We start from the raw sequence: 12122 nt of genomic DNA, 5'->3' as shown, positions 1-12122 counted from the left end.
ATTATTTTGAAGATAAAAAAGATATTAGATTGGTCCCAGAGTGGGAAGATGAAAACAATGTAATGAAAGGGGATGGAATAAATTAATAAATTAATGAATGAATGGATAAGAAAATGTAGTTTTTTTCTTCTTGTGGGGTTTTCTCCTGGTGCTCAGGTTCGCCCTTAAAAAAATTCATTTATAGATAAAACAGATGATATTAGATTGGTCCCAGAGTGGGCAGGTAGAAAAAAGTAATGAAAGGGGGTGGAATAAATGAATGGATGAATGAATAATGGGGTGACTGTGTTGCAGTGTGGGGCGGTCGACCTCTGATTGGAATAGTGCCGGTTTGATTCCAATATGTCGAGGTGTCCTGGGACAAAACACTGAAGACACCTTGCCTCTGGTGAAAGGTTGGCGTCAGTGTTCAGCAGCGCCATCAGTGTGAATGAGTGAATGGGTCTGTGACTGTAACGTGCTATATAAGTTTTTCGCTTTTGAACATTTAAAAAAATGAATGAATGAGTAATGCCACCACAAGGGGGCACAACTCAGTGCTCTCTTGTGCCGGTCCCAAGTCTGGATAAATGCAGAGGGTTGTGTGAAAGCAAAAACAAAAAACATGACAAAAACAGATGACTTCATGTATGTCTCACAAACTTCATGTATGTCTCACAAACTTCCGACTCAAGTCCCCTCAGGGGGTTTCAAATGTTGTAGCCATTAGGAATGGCTCACATTGAAAAAGCCCTTCATGCTAAAGAAAGTAATTAATTCAAAGTGAAACCCAACCCATTTGTGTGTCAATTCAAGCATTCTCCAACTCCTCTCTTATTAAAATGATCCAAACTAATCCAAAAGTGCTGCTCAAACTGTTTATTGGCTTTCTCCCAAACTCAGCAGAAAACATCTCTGGTCAACAGCCTAACTCAACTTACAACTGTGCGTTAATCAGAAGCCAACTTTTCAACATATATTATACAAGTCAACAACCTTGGATGTCCTCAACTGTTTTTCTTTTCACGTTGTGTGGTTAAAGTGTGTTACAGTGCACAATATACCAAGTCAATAAGGATAGCACCTAACTTTGTCTTAAGGCAATGTTACAACATCATCAAGCCAATGTATCCCAGCTTGCACTCTGCACAGATTAAAAAATGACCCTGATGTGATTTGAACACACAACCTTCTGATCTGGAGTCAGACATGCTACCATTGCACCACAGAATCTTTCACAATGTCAGTACAGACTAAAGGGCTGCATTGGGATTGGGTCCCGCTGGGTCCCACGGGACCCAACCCAAATCTTGCGGGATTGGGCGGTTTGAATTGTGCTGCGGGCGGGAGCGGGCAGCAAAAAAAAACCCCGCGGGATCAGTGTTGCCATGAATATCTCATGAATATATAATAACGGACTACGTTAGGCTGTGCGGCTGTTGGAGTCTTATGTACTGAAGCTCCGTGAAGGCACCAGGGGCCTGTTTCAGAAAGGAGGTTAAGTGTAAACTCTGAGTGCGTTAACCCTGAAATCAGGGAAACCCTGGGTTTTCCGTTTCAGAATGGGAGGTTTGTTAAACCAGAGAAAGCAGAGTAAGTCAAACCCGTTTCTGAAAGAGAGGTAACTTATACTCGGAGTCAGTGTCCATGGTTACTTACGCTGTGAACCTAACCTGGACGGGAGCAGGTTTTATTCTCTAAACTCAAGGTTTCTGCCGGTCCCCTCCCCTTTTTAAAGACGAAGCGGTATTTTTCGCTTTAACCTTCATTGCCCACATTTCCGTCACACAGACAGAGACGGTCTAAGTGACAAGAATGGCTTTTCCTTTTCTAGAGGACCCAATAGACGAGGAGGCTGAATTAATTCATAGAGAATTACATTTACGTCGTGAGAGGATTTTGAGACCTAGACTCGATTTTTTGTCATTTCCCCATACGTTTTTGTTTGAGCGTTACCGTCTTTCGTTGCAATCAATTACATATATACAATGAAAACAACATTAGATATTGCTATGTAGATGTTTCATATGTCAAATATTGTCAACAAAGCTTACATCCATGACATGCTCATATTTGACCTGATTGAATTATGTTTTTATACATCATTTTTAGCTGCTGCCATGTTCTTTTAATTCCTGCAGGATTGCATCTACATGAAAATGAAATCAGGGACATTGAATTAGATTAATGTAACAATTACTTTTTGGAAACACAATTTGCTAGCACTGCTTACTTTCTTAATCCCATATAAACCTATACCACTTGATCAATACAAGGGTAGTGTTGCAGCGTGTGTGTGCTGAGCGGGGTGCGATCCACGAGAGAGAAGGGGAGGGGCGATTGCAGGTGCAGATGTGGGGGGGGGGGGGTGAGCACGGAGCGGAGGTGTGTGCGTGGTATATATTGTGTGTTCGGAGGACGGAGCACTTAGTTAAATAAAGAGAAGGGGTCATTCCCAGAATAACTGCTTTGGAGTCATTCTTAATCCGCTCTGGAGGTTGAGGGTTTCCAACGGGAAGTGAACCCCGAAGGAGAATTCCCTTCGGCCCTATAGGAAATCTCCCCTGCGCTTCTGACCACGGTCGGTCGGAAAGACGAGAGAAAAGAAAGGAGAAGTCTTCGCGCAGCGAAAGGTTCAACAGTAGACAAAAGTTCTCTTTTAAAAACACAATTGAATGTATTAATATTAAACTGACCAACGTTTGCAAGAGGGGAAGGTTAACAAAAAAGTCCTCTAAACATTACCGACATTAAATGCATTTCCCCCCCCCCAGATTGGTTCTGTACACTATGCAGTATTTCATGCATTTACACCAGGAATGACACTTCAAAAGTACACCTAAATATCACCATTTTTATTTCACACCTTACGCTATTTAAAAAGTTATTACAGCCAATATTTTATAACAATGATTTAAATGCAAACTTACGCATTAACTGGAGCAGCTATGTTTTCTCACGCTAACTGTCTCTGTTTTGCAGATGCAGCGGTGTTGCTTTTCTTCTGGAATATGTGCTCATATTCACTGTAACTCTGCAGCAGCACGTCAAGTTCAGCTGGCGAAAAATACGCAGACCTCTTTTTTTCACGGTTGCCATGGTGACTTGTGATATCTGCGCTCCATTGATAATGGCTTCTTATAGTCGCGGTGCGCACGCTTACCTCCGAATCAGTCCACTCAGAGTTGATTGACCTAACTCGGATCAGCTTCTCTGAAACAGAAAACTCAAAGTTGTTAATCTCCCGATTGACCAACTCAGAGTTCAAGTTTAACCTCAGAGTTGGTTGAACCTCCTTTCTGAAACAGGCCCCAGGTAGAGACGCCCAATGGCCACTGTCATCTAACCCAGTGTTTTTCAACCTTTTTTGAGCCACGGCACACTTTAACCTTGACAAAAATCCCGTGGCACACCAGCATCCCAAAAAAAAAAAAAAAAGCAGAAACTCAGTCTGTTTTGATCTACAGCCCCCCCCCCCGCCACAATTTGTGATAATTGTGGCAGAAAAAGCAGGAAGTTGCAGATTTTTTTCTAAAAGATGTAATAAAACTTAAGTTACATACAAACTGTATGTTCGTTGTGGTTTCAAGACATGTAACAAGGACGACTCATTGTACGCTGAAGCGCTGTCCCTTTAAGCCAATGCATCATGGGAGATGTAGTGTGAAAACTGCCAGAAAACGGCAGAAAGACTCGCGTCTCTGAGCTTCATGGTTTTGTTCACTTGTTCCACGGTCTGATACCGGATTCTGTGGAAAGCTACACCGCTAAAGACGAGCTTTAGCTGGTGTTTTTGTTGGAACTGAGTGAGTTATGAGCTAAATTGGAACAAGGAAGTGGAGACTTTAACCATTTCTGATTGGTCAGACTGATGACTTGTGATTAAGCCTTCAAGAATGATTGGTGGAGTCGTGGAGACAGTAAAAGCTGCGGGACTTTTCAGATAACAGTTATAGCTGCAGCTAAATCGCGTTACCGTCATTCTTATAAAAATGTCTTTAATAGAATCAAATAAACACAAAGAAAAAAGTATTTTATGATCTTTCATATTCCTAACTCCTCAGTGTTTTATCAGGACCTGTTTGGATGAACAAAGAGCTGATTTCCTGGAGATGGGAAATGTTTTTAGATCAATTAATGAGGGCAATTTTCCACGGCACACTTGACCATCTCCCACGGCACACTAGTGTGCCGCGGCACACTGGTTGAAAAACACTGCAATAATCAACATATCTGCTACCTGTAAAAGCAAGTAGCTTGGATCTCCTCAACTGTGTTTTTTTATAGGTTGTGTGCTAAAGGCTGTGACAGTGCACAATACAGCAAGTCAATAATAGTCAAGCATCTAACTTTGTCTCAAGCAATAAAGCATCAAGGAGAGCGCTGCTTGTTCCTGGTCCTCCAGATCTAACACTCTGACTGTTTCACAGATCTCCAAGTCCTACTACTTGCAAATTCAATCAATCAGATATCTCCACAATCTGATTGAATCAAGACACCTGGTGCACGTAATCAGCAGCAAGCAGTCCAGAGAAAACTAGCAGGGTGGTAGATCTGAAGGACCAGGAATGAGCTGCCCTTGATCAATGCCATTCTAGAATAAAAGCACTCAAACGGCTTGCACTCAGAAGTACAGCTTAGGATCCAGACATGACCCTGATGTGATTTGAACACACAACCTTCTGATCTGGAGTCAGATGCGCTACCATTGCACCACAGAGCCCATAATAAGGTGCTCATTTCTATGTGGTTACACACACTGGATTGGCAAGAGTTTGATCCTTTTTAGCTGTTTCTTCAGTACTGTCCAATATCTCAAGCTCACTTCACGCTAGACATGTTTAGGTTTTTTTGGGTTTTTTTTGGACATCTTATAAGGGCAAGAATCCCACTGTCTTTCTGACTTGTAATGCCTTTCCACACCCATGTCTGTCACTGTTGTTTCTTTGACATCTGTTATGTGGCTAAGTCTTTTCGTCTATAGTTCATTTCCATGGTTCTTATTGGCTATTCTTCACCGTCTTTACGTGTCTAACTGTAGCTTTTCAAGATTGCAGTGTGCAAAAGTAATTGAGCAAGTACATAGTTTTAGGAATCTGGGAGTTATATTTGATACAAAGTTGAAATGGAGAGAGAATATTGATTGTATAGTAGGCAGATTTAAGAAAGTCATAAATATAATGAGATGCTGGATAGGCACTGGGTGGGGAGCTAGTGCACAGGCTTTAAAACAAATATATGTTACAATGATTAGGTCGGTCACAGATTATGGAATTATTGTTTACAATACAGCTTGCAAAACGCTGTTACATAAGATAGAGGTCATCCAAAATCAGGCGTTGAGAATATGTATTGGGGCTATGAGGTCAACTCCTGCTGTGTCATTACAGGTTGAAATGGGGGACCTACAATCTCACAATTAAATAACTGCTGCTTAATTATTGGGTGAAATTACAGGATTGTGTAGATGTGGAACACATGGTTAGGAGAGCTTTTGCTCCTTGTTGGGAAAGTGGTAGTGGGACAAACGAAAGTGTTGCTTGGAAATTAACTAGATTAGCGAAAGAAATAGACATTCATGGTAAAACCCTTGTTAAGACGTTTTTGTCACTCCTTTCTGGGTTTTTCCAACCGTACAAGTGGATTTGTATCTCCACAGAAAGATGGAGGATAGCAAAGGGAAGGGAAACTGGGATGAAATGACAGCAGACAGGTTAGATTTATGTGGGTACCAGCACATGGGGGGTGGAGGGAAATGAAATGGCTGCTTTTCTGGCAAAAAGGGCATTGAAACGGGGTATAGAGATGAAAATTCCATTAGGTAGAATGGAAATTAGGGCGATTATTAGGAGGCGTATTATGGAAGAATGGCAGACACAAATATGGCAAAGGGAGAGGAAAGGTCGATATTTATTTAGTATTCAAGACAAAGTAGGGAGAGGTATGAATGTCAGAGTAAACGCCAGAGATCACGGCATAACATCACGGTTGAGAAAGGGGGACAATGGTTTAAATAATACGTTGCATCTGATAGGGAGACAACTGGTTTGTGTGAGTGCGGGAAAGGGGAAGAGTCAGTGGAGCACGTTCTATGTCATTGTGAACTGTATGGGGAAGAAAGACTATAGCTGGAAAGTACCTGAGTTTAAAGAAGCTTTTGGGAGGGGAAGAGAATTTAAATGGTGTGATTATAGGTTTTTTGAGCAGGACCGGGTTATTGCGGAGAATTTAGGGGTGTTTTTTTTGTGTGTTTTTGTTTTTTGTGAGGTGGTCCCCACTCTGACTCACACTCCAACACAGTAGGTGGCGGTAATGCGCCTTCATGTTGGTGCCTCCCGTCAATAAAACCACAAGAAGAAGAAGAAGTGCAGCAATGCATTCTGGGAGGTAAACACAGAGGTTCTGTTAGCGTTAGCTTCTCTGCAGAGGACGGCGGGGTTAGCTGTGAATATTCAGAGCAGCTGCAGTGAAAATGTCTTCAGTTCAGTCTCTCAGAGAGTTTATCGGTGAGCGGTTAACCGCCGCTGCGGAAGAAATCTTCACTCACGTGGAACAAACCATCTTTAAGCTGGAGGCAGAGCTGGAGCGGCAGCGCAGACTGCTGGACATCGTTCTGCAGCCACACATGCAGCTCCAGACGGCAGGTACGTCCATGTCTGACCGACACCAGCGGGACCTACGACATGCCACCGAAGTTAGCTTTTGATTTACAGCTGATGACGGGAGAGGGAAAATCTATTTACGTGGCACGGAAAATGCCTCATCGTCATCTTTTTCTTGGACTTTGCTTTCTGTAGAGAAGGGACCTTGTTGGTTAAGAAGGAGCTTCAAGTGGAGTGTTTTTGAATTGGTCTCAGTCAGTAATCGTTTAAATATCACCTTTCTACGGCTAAAACTTTCTGAGCTGTTGTGTCAGAATGTGTCCGTCAGCTGTGTTTTCATTGGTGGGTTATACGAGACACCAGAATATCTTTCAAACCAGAAATCCTTCAAACCCGGAGATTCTTAACAGCAGAAGATCCCTCGCACCAGAAGATCCTTCACACCAGAACATCCTTCACACCATTAGATCCTTCCCAGCAGGAGATCCTTCATAGCAGGAGATCCTTCACAGCAGCAGATCCTTCAAACCAGCAGATCCTTCACACCAGGAGATCCTTCAAACCAGGAGATCCTTCACACCAGAAGATCCTTCAAACCAGCAGATCCTTCACACCAGGAGATCCTTCACACCAGGAGATCCTTCACACCAGAAGATCCTTCACACCAGAAGATCCTTCACAGCAGCAGATCCTTCAAACCAGCAGATCCTTCACAGCAGCAGATCCTTCACACCAGGAGATCCTTCACACCAGGAGATCCTTTACACCAGGAGATCCTTTACACCAGGAGATCCTTCACACCAGAAGATCCTTCACACCAGGAGATCCTTTACACCAGAAGATCCCTCACACCAGGAGATCCTTCACACCAGGAGATCCTTTACACCAGGAGATCCTTTACACCAGGAGATCCTTCACACCAGGAGATCCTTTACACCAGGAGATCCTTTACACCAGGAGATCCTTCACACCAGGAGATCCTTCACACCAGAAGATCCTTCACACCAGGAGATCCTTTACACCAGAAGATCCCTCACACCAGAAGATCCTTCACACCAGGAGATCCTTTACACCAGAAGATCCCTCACACCAGAAGATCCTTCACACCTGGAGAACACTAGATCCTTCATACCATCAGTTCCACCACCTTTCAGCAGCTTCTATTCCATTGACTGTATCAGAGAACTGGACTGAGCCAGACTGATGTCACTCATAGAAAATGCTTTACTTCCAGTTCCAACCAAATGAAGTCAATTAAGTCGCCACTTTTTCGTGATACGGACGCCACCATGTTGGAACCTGTAATTGTCAGTAAGCAGTGACTGGTCCGAGTCAACATTTGTATGGCAAGAACTTTTTAAACACGTTTTAAATTTGACCAAATGCTTTGATTGAGGCATCTGACTTTGAGGAAACAACTATCCATATATTTTTGCATTATACTTGACATTTCTTATACATTTCCTGTTAACTTAAAATAGAAAAAGTAAATTTCTTAATTCTCATGACAATAAAACACATCCTAAGGATCAAAGTTGTAGAAAGAGATGAAAAAAAAGTTTCTAAACCAGGTGTTCTCAAAGTTTTTGCAGCGAAGAGCCAAATTAAGAACTCGACATTAGACTGCGGGCCAGTTTTGGTTAAAAAAAATGGATAAACAGAAAAAGTTATTTTTAATAACTTTAATGTCCAAGTGTCATTTGTACAGTTAACCAGGCCCTCTAGATGTTTTCCCAGCTGCGGTCGGAGGTTGCTGTCCAGATCTTCTACTCGTCTAGTAATTATATCATTTGACAGACTTATTTCTTCTAACTTTTTCTTTTGCTCTGGACAAACAATGTCAGCTACTTTCAGCATACATTCTTTTTACAAACTCCCTGTCACTGAAGGGCTTGCTTTGCCGGGCCATTTCCAAAGCCACAACGTAGCTAGTTTCTGTCACAGCTGCTGTCACCGCTGGATTTAGCCATTTTTGTAAACATTACCTGCTGTGCAGCATAGCTTCGTTGTTGTTGTTGAACCTTATTATTGTGCTCCTCGCCGGTAAGTTTGTCATAGTTTTTATGATTTGTAACATAGTCAATTTATATTGAATTCTTTGAGCATTGCATTTACCTGCTGACAAATAAGGCACAGGACTTTATCCAGCCCATGCGGAACGACAAAGTAAGCATTTATCCACTTAGCTTGAAAGCGCCTTTTCTCCTCGCCAACACAACGTTTTTCCTCAAAGAAACCTGCTGTGGCTCTCTTTTATTGAGGGCCAAAAATAGATCTTGCCACGGGCTGCCATTGGCCCCCGGGCCGCACTTTGAGAACCCCTGTTCTAAACTTAAGGAAAGTGTTTGAACTTTTTTCCAGACTAAATCTGACTCTTTTTTTTTTTTTTTTTTTTTTGGTCTGTCATAGGAGTTTTTGAGTTGCTGTAAAATGCAGGTCATCGAACACGGTTGAGGTTTTGTTCACGATTCTCCTTGTTGCTCTTTGTTCTCCGTTTGAAGAGAAAAGAGTCAAGCTGTTGATTCTTAGCTGCAGCTGAAAGTGTGGCTCCCTCATAAGCTGCAGAACCAACTTATTCTGGAAGATATTTGGTTAGTTGTCTTCTTAATGACTATCAAGTGTTCTTTGTTCCTGCAGGCCTCCCCCCCACATACCCGAGGAACGAAGAAGACGCAGAGCTTCAGCAGATTAAAGAGCAAGAGGAGGAGATCTGCATCAGCCAGGATGAGGAGCAGCCTGGTCTGAAGCAGGAGGCCAATACCTTGATGGAGACTCATTTTTATCAGGAAAACGACTTCAGTGAAGAAGACCTCAACAGTCAGCAGCTCCAAGCTCAGAGCTTTAATGATGGGCAGGATGAAGAAGATCACCAGGAAGCATCAAGCACAGATAGAGAGGCAGGACCTCACAGCAGAGAGGACACAGACAGGAGTCATGTGGGAGAAAGACGGTGTCATTCCGACTTAGAGAACGTGTCAGAAGTGAACTGCCACGGCGAAAATCCCTTCAACAAAAGAACCCTTGCAAAGAAACGTCAAAGAAGCCAAAATGTTCGCAGACATTCTTGTAAAGAGTGCGGCAAGACCTTTAAAACTGCTCACTGCTTGACGTACCACAGGAGAACCCACACGGGAGAGAAGCCCTTCTGCTGCAACGTGTGCGCTAAAAGCTTTCACCTGAGTTCCTCCCTGAAGAACCACATGATGATTCACACGGGGGCCCGGCCCTTCTCCTGTGCGGAATGCGGGAAACGTTTCAGTAGAACCTCCACTCTCAAAACCCACATGGTGACCCACACCGGAGCGCGGCCCTTCTCCTGCCAACAATGTGGAAAACGCTTCAGCCGGGCCTCCACTCTCAAGAGTCACATGATCTCTCACACTGGGGCCAAGCCGTTCTTTTGCGCGCTGTGTGCTAAAGGTTTCACTCGGAGTTTTCATCTGAAGTGTCACATGAGAACTCACAGGGCAGACGCAGGTTTGTTGTGAAGATGCTGAAGCTTCAGCAGAACACAGGAGAGGTCCCGCAGGGATGGAGGATGACGACATCAGCACCGTGATGTAAGCAGCAGGTCAGAGATGCCACCGTCAGGGTGGGGCATTGGCTCCACGAACATGATGGTGACGTCTGTCCTCCAGGAGCCTCAGAACTTCTGTTAACGTTGTTGCTCACTCTCAATTTTTGGTTTGCCTAGAACGACCTTGCATTCTGTAAATCCTAATCATTGGCCCTTTTAAAATACAGATTAAAACTGCTCTGAAGTATTTTTCTTCAACAAAAAAAAGTATATTATAATTTTGTTTAAATGTTTTTTTTTAGAATTTATCTGTCTTGTTTTGTTTGGAACTTGAAGGGAACGTCAGCATTTCATTATAGTTTTGCTCTAAATTTAATGATAATAAATGTCTTTAAAGCACAAGTTTAATTTCTTTAAGATGATTCTGCTTTTGCAGAGTTAGCTTAAAACTTCCTTGTGGCTTTGCTTAAATTACAAAGAAAAACCTGTTTTCATTGCGATATCGGCATTTTATAGCTACAGCTGTAAACCTGAAAATTACTTGTAATTATTTAGTAAAACCATCCAGGTTTAGTTTGTCACCCACAAGACAGGAAATGTTAGCAAACTGGAACGTCTTCAAGGGTAATAAAGAAAAGTTTTTTTCTTACTAAAGAGACTGTCAACTACATGAATCCTTGACTGTATATAAAATAACTTCTGAATTCTGCTGCAATTTTTTTTGCTAAAAATATTTCTGTTCAAACGCTTTCACTTTAGTCTTACGCTCAGAAACCACACGTCTAACATTGGACAGAAGAGGTTCTTTCTATTGCATGCACTAGGGTTTGTGCACAGCTCTCATGTCACAGATCACATGATCACTCCCATTGGAGTAAAGCCCTTCACGGGCAAAGATTGTGGTAAACAATTCAACCAAAATCAGACTAAAAAATCACTCGAGAAGCCACGCTAGAGCGAAACAGTTCTGTAGTGCAGTAGAAGCTTCAGTGGTTCGTCTCATCTTCAGAGTCACATGGGAGCTCACACCGGAACAAAGCCGTTTTCCTGTGAGGAGTGCAAAAGGAGCTTCAATCGGTGGTCTGACATCACGTGACCCATGAGAGTCCACACTAGGGCCTGAACTTCCACAGGAAAAGTCACGGCACACCAAAGACTGAGCCTTCTGATGCTTTTGATTGCATCAAACGATAAGATGAGAGGAAGCGGGGTGATCTCTGCTGAGATGTTCCTTCTCTACAAGCCTGAAGCTGTGGGGTAAGGTTCAACGAGGCAAGTGCAGGCCTAACAATTAGTTTACAGTCAGAACATTTTGGTAGCATCAAGGAAGCTAGTCCATATTTAATATAAAACGGCCCAACTTTGTGTGTCATAATGATTCGGAACTGTTTGAGTCACATTGGTCACAATGCCAACAAAAGGCAATCATGTGCTGCGTTTCCATTACATGTGCAAAACTCATAATTCTGGAGATGTTGAAAAAACAATTTCGCAATTACCCCTTGTGCTATCTTAGAAGACCCCACCCTTACATTGACGTGTTCTCTCTACCATGATAAAGGTGGAAAGATTTCATGTAATCCATGGACACCAGTGAAGATCACAAATCATTGAAGAAAAAAGGTTCAGCCCACTGTCTAGTGGGTCTAGATGACCCAACTCCCAATGTTAAAGTGCCTAGGATAGCACAAGGGCTACACTGTTTCCTTCAAATAATAATTATGTGAATAAACACAAACCAACTCACACGACGAGTCATTAAAAACACAGTGACGGATGTGAACTTTGTACTTTGACTGCAGATCCATTCAAATTTCTGCCACGGCGCTAGCTCTCATCATCTTCTATCAAAGGAGACATCGGCGTCTTCCTCATGCCATGAAGTGAGCTCCTTACACGTGGAAGTGGCTACGGAAGAAGCCATTTTGGGGAATGGTGAATTTACAGAAGAGCCAAGGATCCAACAATTTCACATGACACGCTCCACTTTGATGACCTGTGTGACGCTTTGGGACCTGTTGGTG

The 12122-nt window shown here is 42.8% G+C and overlaps 1 protein-coding gene and 2 non-coding genes across 3 annotated transcripts; 1 reads left to right on the top strand and 2 right to left on the bottom strand.

Annotated features, from left to right (window-relative positions):
• Positions 1-1140: 1140 nt before the first annotated feature.
• Positions 1141-1212, bottom strand: trnaw-cca. Its single transcript has one exon. It is a non-coding gene; the product is annotated as a tRNA-Trp (tRNA).
• A 3418-nt stretch (positions 1213-4630) lies between these two features.
• Positions 4631-4702, bottom strand: trnaw-cca. The gene has a single exon. It is a non-coding gene; the product is annotated as a tRNA-Trp (tRNA).
• A 1731-nt stretch (positions 4703-6433) lies between these two features.
• LOC101161452 (zinc finger and SCAN domain-containing protein 2) lies at positions 6434-10756 on the top strand (the record flags this gene model as incomplete). The annotated part of the gene is given in 2 exon segments (XM_004083107.3): positions 6434-6623; positions 9219-10756. Coding segments are annotated over 2 exon segments (1041 nt in total), but the record flags the coding sequence as incomplete, so codon positions are not given.
• Between the last annotated feature and the right edge of the window lie 1366 nt (positions 10757-12122).

The sequence above is a fragment of the Oryzias latipes genome, chromosome 23, assembly GCF_002234675.1.
Source record: "Oryzias latipes chromosome 23, ASM223467v1".
In the NCBI taxonomy this organism is placed as follows: domain Eukaryota; kingdom Metazoa; phylum Chordata; class Actinopteri; order Beloniformes; family Adrianichthyidae; genus Oryzias; species Oryzias latipes.
Note: the sequence above shows the minus strand (reverse complement) of the source record. Positions and strands in the feature narration are given on the sequence as shown.